Source organism: Vicia villosa, unplaced genomic scaffold (genome assembly GCF_029867415.1).
Source record: "Vicia villosa cultivar HV-30 ecotype Madison, WI unplaced genomic scaffold, Vvil1.0 ctg.002327F_1_1, whole genome shotgun sequence".
Lineage (NCBI taxonomy): Eukaryota > Viridiplantae > Streptophyta > Magnoliopsida > Fabales > Fabaceae > Vicia > Vicia villosa.
This window is the reverse complement of record NW_026705897.1, coordinates 83949-104075: the sequence shown is the minus strand read 5'-3', so window position 1 is coordinate 104075 and position 20127 is coordinate 83949. Positions and strand designations below refer to the sequence as shown.

The following is a 20127-nucleotide window of genomic DNA, read 5'->3' as shown; positions in this document are numbered from 1 at the left end:
TAAAATGACCACAATCATAAAACCTTATTCAAGGATTCTCATTAGTCCATGAAGTCATCAATGGATATTCAGTGTATCACCAACATCTATTTCCTTTTCTTCTTAAACTTGATTGGTTTGACGAAGAAAAAGAGACCATCAAATCATTCATTTGAGCTAAGAGGAAAATAAGATAAAGAATAGGACAATAGAAAGAAAAAGATTATGGTCGTGTGAAAAAAAGATGAAGTTCAACCGCTGTGTAAGAGAAGGGAGAGGATTACTAATTGTTTGTAGGAGATGAAATTTCAAGGTTCCTCTTTTAAAGAAGAATGAGGAATGCGAACTCTCTGAATGTAAAATAAAATACGATATTCTCAATTGTTAATTTCATTTCTTTAATATGTTTGTGTAAAATAAATAATATTTTTGGAAATAAAATAGAATGAGATGGAAATAAAAATGGACACCATATATCTGCCATGTCATCACTAATAGCGCCACATCATTAAAAATTACTCCCAATTTGGAGGGGGGATTAAAATCCAAAGTAAAACTTAAAAAGGTACTAAAATTGTGATTTTTAAAATGAGGGGACCAAAACTAAAAAAAAAAAGATAAAATAGGAGAATCAAAGTTGCATTGGTAAAGAAAATGTAGTAAGCATGAAGAACTTATATATATATATATATATATATATATATATATATATATATATATATATATATATATATATATATATATATATATATATATATATATATATATATATATATATATATATATATATATATATATATATATATATATATATATATATATATATATATATATATATATATATATATATATATATATATATATATATATATATATATATATATAAATTCTCACAAAAACATTCACCTTGTGTTCTAGGCCGTCCATAAAATTTCAGGTGAAAGGCCCATTGGTAAAGAAAATGTAATAAGTATGAAGAATATGTAGACTTTTATTACTCCTAACACATGTAATTTTGTCTTCTAGAACAATGATGACCGTTTAGATAAATCAGACGATTGGTTGTGATTTATGTTCTCGCTATTTAAGAGGAAATGTGTGTCACTTCTAATGTATTAATATATATATATATATATATATATATATATATATATATATATATATATATATAACCTTGCATGTTAACCCTCTCTCAACGGCATTGTAAGCTCAAGTCCATCGTAGCAGGCACTACTTCATCATCCATCGAACAATTATGGTTCCAACATAGAACAATAGAATCGTCTATGGGAACCAAAATTTTATCTCTGTATATATCCATGTTTAGATCTCTACAGATATAGATATCCATATCTCATCTCTTAGAAGTATATATCTTCATTTGTGTATCTTTTTCCTCGAATCTCAACTTCTTTTCAAACAGATACTTATCTAGATTCATTAACCGTGGTGGCATCCAAAGCCACTCACTTTGTTGTTCAATGGCAAGTCATTTTCGTCGTTGCCAAATTTGATAAAAATATGCATCTTATTCCTCGAACAAAAAACAATCCAACATCTTCATTTAATCCTTTGCAGTAAGATCATGTTCATTCGATAGTCGGTCAAGGAGTATTCCAAACTCTTTCGTTCTTCGTATCCACTTAACAACTTCATCAAGGAGAACCTTTGCATATACCTCTGTTACTACTTGTGTTTCCTATACAGGAAAGGCTCCCCGACCTTTAGTTGTTACATGATAACCTCAGGGTGCTAGGAGCCACTACTTTGCTAAATAGTGTTTACAATTTGGTGCAACAACAAATTTCATAATCCATGGCTGGAAGATTTCTTAGGATTGAAAAGAGCTTACATCACATTCATCCAGAGAATAAAATTGTGCAAGGGCCTACCTCCCAAAGAAACCAAGTTGTCGTTCTTGAGTCGGCCTCCACCAGAGCAATAAAACTGCGATGAGAGATCCTGAGGTTGTTGAGTCACCATTGTCACCAAAGACACATGAATCCTCATTGTGATCATGAAAGGGGAAATAATAGCCACACTCCTCCAAAGGTCTGTTATGTTAGACATATGACTCCACACACAATAGAGGGGTGAATTGTGGAAATTTTAAAAATGATAGTTTTAAAACTTATTGTTTATATTTTTGAGTTTAAAATAGATTTTCGTAAAATGTTTGAATATAGCAACGGAAAAATAAATATACGAAAAATAAATAGATAAGGGTAAAGAGATGACACCATAAATTATAGAGGTTCAGTTTTAAATGAGATGGCCTAATCCTCTCCTCAAGACTTGATCCTGCGAGTATCTAGTAACACTTATGAAGGAATGAAATTTCAAGTTAACTTCCAACCAAATAACGAACATAGGACAAAAGCAAATAGTCTTCCTTCCGAACACAAACACAGCTTCGTGAGGTTAGTATTTGAACTAAACTGAGATTTTACACAGGTTTATCTCAAACCAAAGTTGGAGTTTGAACTGACTATCATTTGAAACAAAGTGATGGATTTAAACGGGCTAACCACAAATCGAACTGAGGTTTTACAATGGGTGACCGCTAACCACGTTGAGACTTTACACTAGGCTACTCTCAAACCAAAGTGAGCTTTTACACAACCTGAACTCACGAACCAAGTAGAGCTTTTACACGGGTTGAGCTCACAAACAAAATCTTTGACTTAACACTAAATACCCAAACAAATCTTTTAACGGGTTTAGCTTTAAACCCAAACAAACACTCCCTTAAGAGAAATTATTCAACCAAGAGAAAAATACCTCTTAATAAATTTACAATATCACCCTTTTCTAGAACAAAAACCTCACTTAAACATAATGACTTTCTCAGAGTGGAATGGATAAATTAAAGCAATAGAAAGTATGAATATTTAAGAGAGAGAGAGAGAGAGAGAGAGAGAGAGAGAGAGAGATGAGGAGTGATATAGAAAACTCACATTTATGGATGTGAAAAAGTGGAGAGAGAGAGAGAGAGAGAGAGAGAGAGAGAGATATCTATTTATATGCTAGAGGTTGACACAACAAAGGAAAAGATCCATAGGCCAAATTAATGGTCCAATCAATTGGGATCTCGTGTCAATCGATTAGATGCCCCAAATAATTGTTCACAATGACTCATTTTGGAAATATTGGATAGAAAGTTGTTGCCTTTCATTAAGTTATTGTCACAAACAATTACGGGCATCATTTGCACTTACCTAATCAATTGGGTGTATGTTCGAATCGATTGGATATTTCAAAAACTTGTCCAAATCATTCTAAAAGTACTAGGTTCATCTGGCTAGACTCCATAATATTTTTTAGGTTTTTTTGATAAATAAAGGCTTAAAATGTTGCAACAAAACTCACGAGAAATAATGATGGTGGAAAGTAGAAAGAAGTTATTTTGCATGTTGCTGATGGAAGAAAAGGGGTAAAATGTTGCTATAGAGACCTTTATATATGTCTCATTCACTAAGGAATGTACGATCCACTATGCGCTATCAATAGTTAAGATTGTATCAAAGACTATTCAGAGTATTCAAGTAATCTAAGAGAAAAGGAAGCATCCATACTAGTCAACGTACATACATACATCAATAGTTCTTAGCAAAACATTATTTATTACAAGAAAAGCATTGAATGCACTTATTCCCAATGACAATAATGTCATATCGAAGGCTTTCGCTTCCTTAGACCAAGCAGCTGAGCTAGAGCTTATATGGCAAACCCTCGTCTTGCAAACCATAGACAAGGGATTATGGGGTGTTGTGACGTAAAAAATACCCAAGCGTATCGCACACTCCAAATACAACAAAATCGCCGCCGAGCTTTGAGGTCTTTTGTATTTTTCAGTTTGTTTATGGTTTTACTTTTAAGGGTAATTTGGTTTTATGTGACATTTCTTTCTGCATTAGAAGCATGTTTGCACAAAAGACAATTTTTCTTCATTTTTATATTGGACATTATGAGGTTGCTTATCGCGTCTTATGAACTTTTGAACTCGCGGCCTAAAAAATGTACGTCTTCATTGTTTTTCTTTGGCTTCTTCGACTTCGAGTGCAAGAATTTTATTTTTCTTGTCACCTGATTCATGTTCAACAATTTCTTTTTTTTGCTTAATCTCATGTTCCTACAATTTGTCAAACAAAATAGTCAAATCCATATAAGACAAGTCTTTAGATTTAAGAATCACAATGACTTTAGATTGCCATTGGGCATATGAGAACTTTGCTAATTAAATCCTCAATTTGAAATTTTTTTACTAGAATTCTTAACAATGTGAATTAACCGTTTTTCTACATTCTAATTATCTTCTCCATATTTCATTCTAAACAACTCACCCAATCTTCGTGAATAACTTGAAGGGTGTCACACATTTTTTATGCACTTAAAATAATAAGAAAAAAAAAAACCTTCAATATCAAATGCGGTAATGATAATAGATTACAAAGTAACTAAACTTAAGGTTAAAATTAAACTTCAAACATTTTAAATTGATCAAACTTTCGACAAAATCTATTTACACATCAACTTTTTAAACTAGTAGTGAATAATTTTCCTAGTTTATTTCTCCTTGCCGTTTGAGGCCGGCTTGATCAATTTTCATCTTTGAAGTAAAACTTATTGCCGGCAGAAAATCAAAATAGAATATTATACCATTGCTATGTACTTACTCTACAATTGTCATCATTATTGTACCTTCCATTCTAGATGATTATTTCAATGCTACTATGATGGTTAATTGAAAAGATAGTAACTAGAAACATAGTGTGGGGGCAGAATCTTCAAACATTTCAACCCAAAGCAATTGACCACACCGCAAATCTTGTCCCTTAAATTAAACTCCATATGGATAATTCAAAAACAAAAAAATAAAATTATCATAATTAATATCTCATAAGAAAAGTCCAAATGTATACATACATATTACTATTATACTATAGTATATACTATGCATGTATACCCTTTATTCAGAGTCAAAGCAATTATTTACAGCTAATTTGACATGTATTATCTAATTTAATATTAATGAATCTTGATGTTGACTCACAAGAAAAACTTTTTGTTTTTTTTCCTTCGTTCCATTCTCATATACTCTTCCAAAAGCATGCTTTCAAAACCGGGCATGTCAAAAAAAAAAAAATTCTCTAAATAATTTTTTTTAATATATATATAAAAGTGATGCACTGACATTGTGTAAAATAATTTTATACTCTCAACCAATCACGATCATGTATCCAGCCACATTACACTTTTATTTTAAAATATTTTTAATGATATGACAGACTGTTGGTTTTCTATTTGATGACAGTGTAAAACCATTTTACACTATCAGTGCATATCTATTAATATATATATATATATATATATATATATATATATATATATATATATATATATATATATATATATATATATATATATATATATATATATTAAAAATAAAAATTAAATATAGGGGTAAAGCAATAGTAGCTAGCTAGGTACTGTAATACACATGACACTTACCTGTTATCTTAAGTCTCTTCTCTTCATTATATATAGAGACAGTGTCTTGTGAGAGAAACAATATATCTATATCTAATCTATAACATAAGATGGGTTTGAGTTCAATTATTGTTGTTGTTTTTGTGATTGTTTGTATGAGCAAAGAAGGATTAGGTGTGAGAGAACAAGAAGAGGATAGAGTTTATGAATTACCAGGGCAACCTTTGGTGAATTTCAAACAATATTCAGGTTATATAACAGTGAATGAAAGTCATGGAAGAGCACTGTTTTATTGGTTCTTTGAAGCTGTTGATCAACCTCAACAAAAACCTCTTCTTCTTTGGCTTAATGGAGGTAATTTTTATTTCACTAATTTCTTTCTATATATTGAATTTACATACCAAATAATTATGTTTCTTATTTATTAAATTTTAGTAAACTATCTCATAGAAATATGGAAAATTTATGAAACTATGTGATTTTTTTTATATAGTACTATAGGCATTCTCATCTATAATTGATGTATTAATTTATGAATGATTGTGATAATGTTGGTGTATGTGCATATAATATATCACTATCGATTTGACAACAACTGCCACTATATGTTTTATTATTACTTTTTTAAAAATTGTTTGAAGAAAAAACGAACCTACTAAAAACAAATCTGATGGAAATATATGGCTAACAAAAGATAGATTATAGATCCTTCACCTATAGCCAAAATAAGCCTAATCTCATTTCTAACATTACTATATCAATAATATATATTAATTAAAAATGAGATTAAGGATACCAAGAGCTTATCTATCCTATGAAATACATACGCCTTCAACACGGTCTCAAAACTAATACTAATACATTTTTTTAAAAAAATATATAAATTAAACATAATCATTAGTTTCGCTTGTAAAAGTTTAAAACTGATACAAACATATTTTTTCAGAAATATCGGTGTTGCATAATTTCTATCAAATATATGAGATCTTAAAGAACTTCTTTCAACTTAACTAAAGATTCTGAATTCAAACCAAAATTCTAGGCATATATTAAATTTTTCTGACGAAGATTTATTTTCATCTACTATGATATTTTGGCGCTAAAAAAATTAGTCACAATTGCATATAAAGGATATTCGATTTAAAAAAAAAAAAAACGAGAGTAACGTTATATAAATAAATAAATATTATATCAAATGAAAATAGCATCATATTAACCTACTAAATTTCCCATTTCCCATACAATACAAAGTGATGCTAAAATGTACAAGGTTACAAAAACTTATGATATGGCACGATTTTTGAAAACTTATCAATATTGAAACTACCAGCACAAAATTGACAACTCACAAATTCCTAATATGGCTTGGAGGTTTAAAATTTGGGTTCATTGGAAACATTGTAATTTGTAACGAATTTTCACCGTGTCATTACCAATAGTTTTTGGCACTATTTCATATTTGTTAATTATGAGTTGTTAATTTCTTGCGTAATTTTAAAATGAAGTTATATAATTTTTTTTAATGTTTAATAATAGTAATAGGTTACGTAATCCTTTTTGAAATTGTTTAATTATAATATGGACAAAAGAAAGTGAGCAAGCGTGCAGGTGTTAGGAATTTGACCAAAAATATTCTTAGTGAGTGGCTTCAATTTGCATCAGAAATAGCCATCATGAAATTCAATAGGACTAATAAATATTGCTTTGAACCTAAGTCATATAATTATAAACCATTTCTTTTAGCTTCTGATAGCAACATTAGGGCCACAAAACTTTATATCATCAATGACGCAACCAAAAATAAAAAGACACTTGAAAGAAAATATTCATAAATTAAAGACCTTTATCAAAATTGTATTTATTTAATGTATTCAAATTGACTAAGTATGTTATATACATAAAAGTTATTTTATCAAATAAATTCATCTTTAGTCAAGAACTCTAACCTAGCTCTAATTAAATTATCTTTTAGCTTAACTGAAGGTCTTGAGTTTGAATTCAATCTTAATTAATTTTTTTAGAATTTTTTTTATTATTTATTATGATCAGATTCGACTCTGTAATTGTCTGCAGACTGCAGATGATACCTGATTTAAAAAAAAACATATATTTTCTTTTTATATTCTTACACAATCTATAATATGGTGTAATTTTTTTTAAAATTCTAGCTCCTGAAATTAGTTGTTACCCCAATGATTATTATTTTCAAAAATCATGATGATACTAGCTAGCTTTTATTGGGAAATTCTCTCCCTTTGTAAACTTTCAGTCACTTTCAAAATTAGGTAGTTTAGTTTTTGGTTTGTGTTTAATTAAATTGGACTTTCTAGTTATAGTCTGAACTTTGAACAAAAGTTAGAGAGACAAAATTACAATCAAATTGTTGTTTAGACTTTTTAGTCATCAAATTTAATCATGTTCACTAAATTTCCTGACATTCTTAACATAATTAATTAAAAATGCTCTGAAAAATATATCTTTCATTCATGTTATTTCCTTCAATTTAAAATAAATATCAGTATAAAAATCATTTGTTTCAAAATAAATATCTTAACAGTTTGCAATATAATTTTATTTTTTATTTTTTAATTGTATTTTTTAATTAATACCTTTATTATTTCTTTCACATTTTAATGATAATTAAAATATACTAATAATCAATAAAAATAATTAAAATTGATATTTTTGCATTCATTTATTATATTTTTGTAATGTGTGTGACTTATTTTGAAACATGAGGAGTAATAGTTTAGCTTTAGATAAGTCAAAGCAATCCAAAAGTAGCAAATTTTCAGCAAAATGATATCATTCATGTTCCAACTAATTATTATCCTTAACCACTTATATAGAAAAATGTCTACCATCTTGCCAACAGATAAAGTTTTCATTTCAGTATTTATTTGATTTTTTTTAATCTTTAATTTATAAGGATCCATAATTTATTTAAGCTAAAAATACTAAGAAATTAAATATACATTAATATAATTGATGTAGAAATTAAAATGTATGAATTTTTCAGGCCCTGGTTGTTCTTCAATTGGTTATGGGGAAGCAGAGGAGCTTGGACCCTTTTCTCCCCAAAATAGCACCCACCCTAAGCTTAAATTGAACCCTTATTCTTGGAATAAAGGTAACTAAATTTCAATTTCAAATTCATATTCATAATATATCAATAATATATTTATTTAATTTTTTTTGGATGGTTATATTTATTTAATTTCAAAAACCTAAAGAAAACACTAATAATCTCACACCATTATGATTTTATTTTTTCTACAGCTGCAAATCTTTTGTTTCTTGAATCCCCAGTTGGAGTTGGATTTTCCTACACCAACACCACCACTGATATTAGTCAACTTGGTGACACAATTACTGGTAATAATAATTAATCTAAGGATTAATTTTAATACATTTTTTATTACTAGTACTCTTCACTTAATGTGATTTATTAATGAATAACTAATTTCATTGACCAGCTGAGGATTCACACACTTTCCTCATCAATTGGTTTAAAAGATTTCCTCAATTCAAATCACATGATTTCTATATTGCTGGTGAAAGCTATGCAGGTATATATTTAATCCTAAATTATTAATTAAATATTATTTTTCTTATTAGTTCTTAACTATAAAATTATAATTTGAATTTGTATTGTATTGAAATTTCAGGACATTATGTTCCACAACTTGCTGAACGCATTTTGGATAATAATAATCCCAACTCTTCATATGAAAATTACATTAACTTCAAAGGAATCATGGTATAATCAAGTTGATCATCATCATTATCATCAATAATAATATAATAGTAGTAATAAATAAATAAAGAACATTGTTAATTTGATATAATGAATTTTTTTATACAGATTGGGAATGCATTATTGGATGATGAAACAGATCAAAAGGGTATGATAGAATATGCATGGGATCATGCTGTGATATCAGACGGTTTATACGAAAACATCACAACCATATGCAATTTCAGCTATCCGATTCAAAATCAAACCGATGCATGCAATAACGAACTTAACAAATATTTTGATGTGTATAAGATCATCGATATGTATAGTTTGTATGCTCCAAGATGTTTCAGCAATACCAGTAACACAAGAAGATCCTCTGACGGGTGGAATAAAATGCGAGCCGGATATGATCCATGTGCATCAGATTATACTGAAATTTATCTAAATAGGCCGGAAGTTCAACAGGCACTGCATGCTAATGTGACCAAAATTTCATATCCATGGACTCACTGCAGGTATATATATCATCAAGTCAACCTTAATATGTGATATATACTCGTATTAATACGAAACTTCGAAATTGATGATATCTTCTTCTTTGTTGTTAGTAACAATATATCATTTTGGAACGATTCACCGGTGTCCATGCTTCCTGTCCTCAAGAAGCTTATTGCTGGCGGTCTTCGCGTATGGATTTACAGGTAATTGAATTAGTACATTTTCTTAGACTATTATTGATTCTAAAACTTTATTTCGTGATTTATACAGTGGAGACACTGATGGAAGAATTCCCGTAACTGCAACAAGATATACATTGAGAAAATTGGGACTTCCTGTAGTTCAAGATTGGACTCCTTGGTATACTAGTAGACAGGTAAACCTAGTCTCTTGCATTACATCGATTTGTTTATCGACGGTCGATATTATTATTATTATGATTATTCACTTTATGAAGTTAACATTATTATTTTTTATGTGTGGAATTAAAGGTGGGAGGATGGAGCATTGTATATGATGGGATAACATTTGTGACAATAAGAGGAGCTGGTCATCAGGTTCCTACTTTTGCTCCCAAGCAAGCTCTTCAGCTAGTTCGACATTTCTTAGTCAATAAGAATTTACCACAGCATCCTATTTAATAATGACTATATCATTTTGATGTTATAGTTTGTTACAGATTAAGATGATTGGAAAGCTGTTTGATTTTTTTGGGTTAAAATTAACCCAATTGATGTTTTTTATTATTCACTCAAACTCGATCTGATTCAAGTGTGAATGGATTCTGTTATTTGAATCACTCACTAATTACTATATACATATAAAGCTTGAGTTTGAATCAAAGTATGAAGACATATCTAGAAGTCTTAATTTGTATCATTTATGCCTCATGAATATATCACTGTCTGATTATTCCATCAAAACTCCTACTTCTCCTTTTCAACACATGATTCATATAGCCATTATATGCATCTTAACGTTAATTCAGGGTTACTTGTTATGAGATAAGTCATTCTTATGATAGCTTTGCTATGCATAGTACATTTCAACTCTGAATAAAAAGATAGGTCTGTATTAGTTCGTTTATCGTCAACGTAAATTTAGTTGAATTTCTATAAAATCTATCAAAGATGTATTATTGTGAATGCTAAATTGTTATCTGGAAATAGTAAATTATGGTTCAAATATATTGTCAAATGAGCAAACACTAGGCCGAAAATGACTTTTGGCAGCACCCCTAAGACAACATTTTTTCTGAAAAGCGCTGCCATAAGTAAGAATTAAAAAACACGGAAATTGGCTACAGGAAAAACGCTGTGTAAAGTTGACCTACGAAAGCGCTTTTAAAAAGCGCTGGTAAAAGCCCCCCATTAGAGAGCGCTTTTTGAAAAGCGCTTGTAAATAAATGTATTTTTTTAATTTTTATTTGTTTAATATAATAAATGTATTTCTCAAAATATTAGTGAGAATTTGAGATATGTCAAAATATTAAAAATTATAAAAATAATAAGTTTATTAAAAGGGTTTTTCTAACCTATGCAACATTGCATAGGATAAGGAACAATTAATACACCATTTTTAAAATATAAATTACCATATTAATTATTATTTATGTTGATCCATTAATTGGGTGGGAGAGAGAAAATATACAAGATTAATTTTCAAAAGAAAAATAATTAATATGATACTTTATATGGAAGAAAATAATGTATTAATTGCCCTTATCCTATGCCAGGTTGCATAGGTTAGAAAAACCCTTATTAAAAACACCTACGAATAGGGGTGGCAAAACGGGCTGTGGCCCGCCGGGCCGGCCCGCGCACCCGCCAAAAAATGGCGGGTTGGGTTGGGATTTTAGGCCCGCCGCTCGCCAAAGCCCGCCCCGCCAAAGCCCGCCGCCCGCCAAAACCCGCACCTCCTCAGAAACTCACTCTTTTTTTAGTTAATTTTAATAATTGTAATTCTTGATGGTTTATTTTATACATTTATTTATAAATATATGTTATATTTTTTTAAGTAAATTTGTTAAAAAGTTGCTTTTATAAAAAATTGTTTTAAAAAATAAGTGAAAAGTTTAATTAAAAGGTAAAAAAAGCCTATTAATCTATTAAAAAGAATATAAATAAAAATAGGCGGGTAAGTCCGCCGCCCGCCGCCCCGCCATCTTGGTGGGGCGGGCATGACTTTTATGCCCATTTTACTTGGCGGGCATGCGCGCTTCGCTCGTTTTTTGGCGGGCATAAGGCGGGGCGGGCGGCCCGTTTTGCCACCCCTACCTACGAAAGCTCTTTTTCAGGAAAAGCGCTGCCTTAGGCTTATATATGAAAGCGCTTTTTAAGAAAAAGAGTTGCCTTATGCCAATATATGAAAGCGCTTTTTAAGAAAAAGCGCTGCCTTAGGCCTACCTACGCCAGCGTTTTTGCCTAAACCACAACTCTGTTCATACACTCTATATGCTTCATTATCACAACATAGTCCCCTCACCTATGTGTTCCAGACGTATCCTAGAAGAGGGTTCATTCTTTTATTGTGTTCGTGAATTTAGGAATTCTAAAAACCTTTGGTTATATCTTGGATTTAATCATCTAGTTTTTTTCTTGACTCAAGATGGAAATTCTTGGATAAAAAATGAGAGTCATGATACCCGTCATAACCTATTTGCGACAAGAGTCTGGTGGGCTTGGATAAATCGTAACTCTACATGCATATGTTGAAAGAGTATACTGGAGTACTTTTCGTTTATATCGTATCCACAGGGATTATTGCGATATCATCGCCGTTCTATAGCTTATTTTGTCTTGAGTTAAGGTTACTTTGGTTTTGAGTTTGCAAAAGATCATTCAATACTTTAGTAGCAAAGAGTAAATTAATGAAAGTTCTAAGTTAAAGAAAATGTATCAAGATTCGATTTCATCGACCTAACTTCGTATGTCAACCTATAAATATATATATATATATATATATATATATATGAACTTCTTAACGATCAATATAATTACGTATCGACGTCTATACCGTCCGTGTCCGCAACGATATAGTTAGATTTACCGTATTGTTTAACCGCCGATTTCTCCACCGTTTAAACAATACCAATAACATTTTATAAACCGATACTAAGTAAATATCAAACGCTAAATCCATGTCTGCAATTTATAGTTTGATAGATGATGAAATTAGATCAAGGTACAAATATTGATGTCTCAAACATTTATACCATAGAAAAGCTTTAACAAACAAACTAAACCATCTATATTGATCATAACTTGTTCATACACATATATTCACAAGAAATACATACAAAAGTCAAGGAGGATTACATCTTATCTTGATACAAAAGAGATTTAGTTATCCATGAAAATGGTAGCTTGCTCAAGAAGGTAAGGATGAAGAATGACAAGCATCTACGGCGATTAATCGACGATCAAGGCTTCGATTCTCCAATTCTTCAGTTGCTACAGTAGTTTAGGGTTCTTTGAGCTCTTAAGATGATCAAGAAGAAGGAAAATATCTGATTTGCTCCTTAAATAGCAATTCTGTTTTCTGTCAAGGGCGCGCTGCGCCCTCTAGCGCGCATCGCGCCATTACACTTGAAAGTTAAACAGCCCAAGCGTGCCACGCGCGCTTCTCTCTGCTGGAAGCTTCAGGAAAATATCTTGCCCAGGGCGCGACGCGCACTATTACCTCGCGACGCGCGCTATGCTCTGCCCAACAGTCTTCAAACAAGGCCAAAACAAGCTCAAAACTTCCCAAAATGAGCTAAGACCTACAAAATCATAACTAAAACACATATTAACATAAAATGAAAGTTAAAAATTATAAACTATAAATAATTATCTAAAACTTCAGGGAATTGTACAAATACTCGATAAAAACGGTCGAAAGGTGCCACTAATTAAACTAAATATTAACACAATTTGGCACCTAACAACTCTCCCCAACTTAAACTCTTGTTTGTCCTCAAACAAAACAATGATAAATTACCGGGAACACAAAATATCACAAATGAAACAACCAAGCAGAAACAAGAACAATTGAATGGTTCAAATTCCAAAAGTACACAAAGATCAATCCTTACCAATTTCAATCAAAGTACCATGATAACAATGCTAATCCTATATACAAATTCTATGTTAGAAATTCCACAAGCAAAAGAAGTTCAAGAATGAATCACACCTACGCACTTCTCTATTGAGAGAACAAAAATGGAGGATCCTAACACTCACCAGACAATGACGCAAACATCCAGAATTGATTATGACTCATCTAAACAAAAGATATATAAAAAGTGTAAAAGCAAGAATCACAAAGACTTTAGGGTTGCAGCTTGGCTTGGTTAACAAGGAAATGTCATTTCTCAAGGCCATTGAAACAAAAGGGTCAATACCCAAGAGAGCATTCAATATCACATTTACATCCACACATCCATATCAACCGATCACACACTTTTATTGCTCAAGAGTTCACCCTTTTAATTTAAGGGAAACTAGCTATATACAAAGCTCTTTTCTTTTCTTTTCTTTTTCTTTTCTTTTTCTTTTCTCTCTTGAGCAATCACTTATTTTCTTCTCCACACGAATATAACCATTTTTTTTATTCTCCCCACCTTGAATATTACCACCACATAATCACGAATGCTCCCCATTCTAAGGCGAAAAGGAATCAATCCTAACCACATTTCATGGTACTCTTTAAGGTTAAAAGAAAGTCATCAAGATTCAGATAAAAAATCGGCAATTATAAACAAGGAAATGATACCGATTGAATCTTGGCAAAGCGGCTCAAAGTGGTTAGCAAATACTCACACACTCACCGGGTAGGTTATATTTGGTAGAGAAGATATACTCGTAATGCGAAACAAAATGCTTTGATCACTTTCATCTTTTACACAATTTAATAAAAATGTAAGATTAATCATAAGGAAAACGAGTTAAAACGCACATTGCTGGTATCCAGCACAATTATATATATACAGTGGAAAGTCTCCTCACAACTGAATCTGTGCTACAATTGAACTAATTTTACCAACAGAAATTAATGACAACTAATTTGTATAATTAAAAGCATCAGAATCAAAGGTACTTGATAAAAAAAAGATAAAGGATGTACCTTGCACGTACAGTTTTCAACTTATATCATCACCACTCAAATTGTATTGCATCACCGCCATTCATCGTGACAACAAAAATTCGTGTTCCAGCTAACTAATCATCAGGACAACTATCAAACACCATTATTTCTTCAACATAAACACTAAAATAAAACTACTTAAAATTAAATGCGATAATAAAATAAACTGAACTTATATATATATATATATATATATATATATATATATATATATATATATATATATATATATATATATATATATATATATATATATATATATATATATATATATATATATATATATATATATATATATATATATATATATATATATATATATAAAACCACACCAAACGGTGTTAACTATCCAAAGGCGAACTTAGCCTTTCAAAGTACCTCATCCAAAAGGATGGAACAAAATTAAAAACAAAGCAACTAAAAATTGTTCTAACATAAAAACTAAAAACAACAAAACATAAAAACAACATAAAATCTACTCCTCATCGGAAGTCTCCTGATCATCCTGCTTCACCCCCTCCTCAGGATCTGGCCTGCCCTCAGGCCATGAAGCATAAGCAGACAAATCATCCCTGGAACCAACAGGCTGCTGCAGAGATAACTGCCGGATAGAATCCTGCAAAATTATAAATGCTCTCTGATGCGCCATGTGTATCTGATGGTTCTAATCACCTGCATCACCATACTGAGAACCAGCAGGCGGTGCAACAGCAACCGGAACAGCTCGAGCAGCATCAGGAAGGTCAGGTGCATTAGCAGCAACACCATGAGGACGGCCACCAGGCAGACAGTACCTGTTAGCGAAAATATCATCTATAACGCCATCCATGGGAATCATTCCCCCAGGTGGAAACCGGACTCCAACTTTCCTGCACAAACCCATAATGAGACCAGGAAATATCAATCTACACTTTATCCCATCGTCATGACGAGTCCCATTCAGGGCGACTCTCTTCAGCTCATTCGCCACAATCCTCGACACATCAACATTATCGCCATTTAAGATACACTGAACCAGGCCTGCAATATCAATGGTGATGGAGGGAGTGTGACTTCGTGGCCTTATGTTGTAAAGGACCACCGAGGTCACCAACTGAGCCTCCTTCGTCAACTGACTACGAGTGAATGTCTTCGGTAGCCCAGCCTTAGTCAGGGTATAAGTAAAACCAGGACGACAAATCTGCTCCCTAATACTCTCCACATCCCAATTGCCTCTATTCAACTTGGGATGGTACTCACATTCTTCCACCAAAGCTAGAGGATTGTCAAGAAAATCAAAAATTGCATCTTTGCTAAAGTCAATAGCCTTACCTCTCACCCATGTTTTAAACGGGTAAGCTTCAGTGCCTACCCAACTGTTCGGAGGCCAAGCGTTTGCATAGAACTCTCTGACAATCTCCACCTGATAGAATTGCGTTGGAGTGAACAATTTATCCCAACAAGTGTCAGACAAAGCAATCCACGCCCTTTTGAAGTGGCCGTGGTCAATAGGAACGACCGTGCGCTCGCTCCACACGACACGGCTTTCAAGCTCATGGTACCTAGCCTCCTGATCCGGTCCTTGAAATTTTGACCGATCAAATCTAGCAGCCTGTGAGGAAGATCCCTCACCAAAAACAGTCTTCTTTCTTTTCAAAATAGGTGCCATACCTACACATTTTAAATCAAACGAAACACACACGAATTGAAACAAAGTTAGCACACTTAAGCAAATCCTCACAATAGAAGCACACATCAGTCCACATTCATCATCAACTACAAAACAGGCCCTATATAATTACTCAGAATGCAAATAAAAAAAATTCAAAACTGCACCCAGGGCGCGACGCGCGCTGAACAGGGCGCGACGCGCGCTCTGCGAAACCCAGAAAAAACCTTCAGTTTTATGCAAAACAGAAGAGGAGAACAAGATTCTCCTCCCTTCTAAGGGTCCCAGCAAGCATTATATACAGCAATAACATGTTTTCTACCTTAATTTTTCAAAATTATCAAGAAATTCCTAAATCTAAAAACCTAACTTCTAAAACTAGATTAATGGAAAGAGAAGGGAACAAGAACAAACCTTTGTTGATGATGATTATGGGGAGACGAAAATTAGTGAGCAAATTGCATAAGGAACTAAGAGCTCTGTGTGTGTTTTGTTTTCTTTTTTCTTGAAACAAAGAGGAAAAGGGTGAAACAATGGAGGCAACAGACCTCCAAAAACCCTAACTCCCCTTCTAACCTCGGTTTGGGTCGGGCCCAGCATGGGTGGGCCCAAACAAAATTATTTTTTTTTTAAAAATACGTACAGCGCGCGACGCGCCCTCATCTCTGCCTGGAAGGGGTGATTGAAGTCACTAAGCGCGCGCTTCTCTCTGCTGGAAGCTTCAGGAAAATATCTTGCCCAGGGCGCGACGCGCCCTATTACCGCGCGAGGCGCGCTATGCTCTGCCCAACAGTCTTCAAACAAGGCCAAAACAAGCTCAAAACTTCCCAAAATGAGCTAAGACCTACAAAATCATAACTAAAACGCATATTAACATAAAATGAAAGTTAAAAATTATAAACTATAAATAATTATCTAAAACTTCAGGGATTGTACGAATACTCGATAAAAACGGTCGAAAGGTGCCACTAATTAAACTAAATATTAACACAATTTAGCACCTAACAGCATATCAAATGACTCATTCCTAAATATCGAATCTCCTTGGCTGCTAACTCCATGGCATACACCATTTAGTTTTGCTTCACTAAACCTCAAACAAGCCTTAAACAAGTGTTTCGTCAAGTGGAACCCCCCTCAACTACACCCGCACCATTACTAATGTAGATGGAAGTTGTAATTACGTCGTACGACAACTCATATGAGATTTGATGGTACCTTTCGCACCACATCTACGACATGGCAAAATGGTTTCTTTGGATTCATCCTGAACTCTTCAGATATTCACCAAGCATAACTTTGGGCCATCCACAAAGGTCTTTCTCAAGCCAAAGGCACGACCATTATTAATTTGGCTTGCTACACAAATTCTTCCCTTAGTATCAGTCTCATTGAGACTTCGTTGAATAAGTATCACAAACACGATGTGTTGATCCAAAGTATAAAGAATATTTTACTTGAAAAACTATGTTTCGAGTAATTCCCACCCTTTGTGTAGAGAATCAAAGTGTTGACTTTATGCCAAAATTCGACGTATATGCTAATGTTGATCGCTTATTCACAACTCACCTCCTCCTAAATTTAATAGCATTCTTGTAGTGGAGGCGACATGTAACATTTTTAAGATTATTGTTTTTTTTTACTTTTTGTTATTTATTTAGCTTTATAAACAAAAAAAAATTGTCTTAACATAAATATAAAAAAATCCAAAATATCAAATTTTGCCATGAGTGTAGTGTCTAAAGACAAAAATAGGCCCCAACAAATGCATTTTAAGTGTTAAATTAATTTTCATAAGAGGGTAAAGATGGAACTTCAAATATAATTAAATGAAAATATAATATCATTTATTTTTGACGAGGTTAATTAATATTCAGGGTAAGATCTAGTGTGGGTACATCAGAACCAGCATCATTTTGAGTTAGAGTGAAATCGCGCATCGGAAGAGATGGGAGGAGGACACGGCCACGGCGGAACAACCTACAAAGGCGTCACCATTCATCAACCTAAGCGCTGGCACACCGTCACCGGCAAAGGCTTGTGCGCTGTCATGTGGTATCTTCATCTTCTCTTTCCACCCTTACCCTAATTTCTCAAATTCGTTAATCGATTTCTCAATATTTATTTTTTAATTGAAATTAATTACTTCTGCTAGGTTTTGGGTGATGTACAGGGCAAAGCAAGATGCTCCCGTAGTACTGGTAACATTCTCAACAATTTTCACTCGCATTTTATTGCAATTTATTGCGTACAACATTATTTCAGTTTTTTGATTGATTTGTTGGCTTTTCACCTTAGGGCTGGAGACATCCCTGGGATGGTCATGATGATCACGGAAGCGGCCATTAATTTTCGTAAGTAACTTCTTATCTTAATCGTTGGTGGTTAAATGGTTTACTTTACAATGCAATTTTCTTAGGCTAGTCATGTTTTTTTTTTTAAAATGTTAGTATGGTTAGTGTATTATTGTGGAAGTAGGGATTGATTCGGTAGTGATTCCACAATTTATACACCTAATGCATGTAGGACTAGGAGGTTTGGCAGATGGAGCTGGAGCCGATGACATTTAAAAATTTGGTTCATTTTATATGACAGAGTTGCACACGATGATCCCTAGGCCCTTTTTCTGCTATACCTGATTTAACCGTTGCTACGTGTAGGCAATACTTTTAAATCATGAATTGTTGGCTTGCCTCCTGGGATTATGTTATATAATTGATTATTTAGTACTTATCTTGCTTCCAATAACTTATACTCCAATTTCAAAATGACCGTCGTTTAAGGTTTTTGCACATAAATTAAGGAATGTAATAATATTGTTATAAGATATTATACTTTTACTAAATTAACCTTATAAATATATTGGAAGTAGTGTACAGAATAATAATTAAAGTACACAATTGGAAAAATAACAATCATTTTTGCATTGAAAAGTGAGAATGAGTCATTTTGAAACAAGTTTTATTTGCTAAAACAGCAGACATTTTGAAATGGAGGGAGTACTATTTTTTATTTACTATTTAACACCAACTCATTATACTAAACTTCTACGAAAATGCTGTTATGTATTTGATAAGAAATAAGATTGTTCACTGTCATCAATTTTCATATGGTGTGCCTTTTGATGGAGCAAGCACAATTAAGTTTTATCCCTCTTCTTCATTTCAACATTTACAAAAGAGTGGTTGTTAATTCTTTCCTATTTAGTAAAGAACGTGTACTGTGTATGAGATGATTTGTACATAGAAGAATTTGCATATTGTTATTCTCAACAAAAGAAAAAGATCTTGCATACTGGTGATAACATATGGATTGATTTCTTTTGGCAGGCTCCGGCTACAAAAACAGGAACATCAGAACTTGAAGAATATGTGTTCCTGAATGTGTGTTAATCAAATGGTTATTTTGTTTCATTCAATAAATTGGCTATAAGTGATTTTTTACATGATTCCATGAACATGGCTATGTTTGAGCACCTTACTTGTTAACTTGGATGAAGGTTTATGGTAGTAGCTGTTGTTTAGACTATTTATCCATGTTTTGTGTGAGAAGTTTATGTTAATATACTGAATTTGTTTCAACTATGACAAGGTTGTGTATGTGAGTTATAACAACACAATACCAGAGTACATCTTGTGTAGAA

At 32.4% G+C, this 20127-nt stretch overlaps 2 protein-coding genes across 3 annotated transcripts; both read left to right on the top strand.

The window, feature by feature from the left end:
- The first annotated feature begins 5456 nt into the window (after window positions 1-5456).
- LOC131638543 (serine carboxypeptidase-like 34) lies at window positions 5457-10723 on the top strand. Its single transcript, XM_058909103.1, has 9 exons — window positions 5457-5823; window positions 8489-8599; window positions 8749-8844; window positions 8946-9038; window positions 9138-9229; window positions 9335-9726; window positions 9820-9912; window positions 9980-10085; window positions 10201-10723. Exons 1-9 carry the CDS (start codon window positions 5580-5582, stop codon window positions 10348-10350), a joined length of 1377 nt encoding a protein of 458 aa, XP_058765086.1. The 5' UTR covers window positions 5457-5579; the 3' UTR covers window positions 10351-10723.
- Window positions 10724-18370: 7647 nt separating this feature from the next.
- On the top strand, window positions 18371-20127 carry LOC131638538 (NADH dehydrogenase [ubiquinone] 1 beta subcomplex subunit 2-like). 2 transcript variants are annotated; one of them, XM_058909097.1, is made up of 4 exons: window positions 18371-18539; window positions 18640-18685; window positions 18783-18842; window positions 19814-20127. In XM_058909097.1, the coding sequence occupies exons 1-3, from the start codon at window positions 18433-18435 to the stop codon at window positions 18831-18833; spliced, it is 204 nt and encodes a 67-aa protein (XP_058765080.1). In that variant the 5' UTR covers window positions 18371-18432; the 3' UTR covers window positions 18834-18842; window positions 19814-20127. The 2 variants fall into 2 exon arrangements, with proteins under 2 accessions (XP_058765080.1, XP_058765079.1); XM_058909096.1 differs by having other exon boundaries at window positions 18372-18539; window positions 18783-18838.

What these genes read in the sequence shown, in the direction of transcription:
- LOC131638543 (XM_058909103.1), top strand. Translation starts at nt 5,580, where the DNA reads ATGGGTTTGAGTTCAATTATTGTTGTTGTTTTTGTGATTGTTTGTATG. An exon ending in CTTCGCGTATGGATTTACAG is followed by an intron (nt 9,913 to 9,979) that starts GTAATTGAATTA and finishes TGATTTATACAG; the next exon opens with TGGAGACACTGATGGAAGAA. An exon ending in CTTGGTATACTAGTAGACAG is followed by an intron (nt 10,086 to 10,200) that starts GTAAACCTAGTC and finishes GTGGAATTAAAG; the next exon opens with GTGGGAGGATGGAGCATTGT.
- LOC131638538 (XM_058909097.1), top strand. Translation starts at nt 18,433, where the DNA reads ATGGGAGGAGGACACGGCCACGGCGGAACAACCTACAAAGGCGTCACC. An exon ending in GGCTTGTGCGCTGTCATGTG is followed by an intron (nt 18,540 to 18,639) that starts GTATCTTCATCT and finishes TACTTCTGCTAG; the next exon opens with GTTTTGGGTGATGTACAGGG. An exon ending in AAGATGCTCCCGTAGTACTG is followed by an intron (nt 18,686 to 18,782) that starts GTAACATTCTCA and finishes TTTTCACCTTAG; the next exon opens with GGCTGGAGACATCCCTGGGA.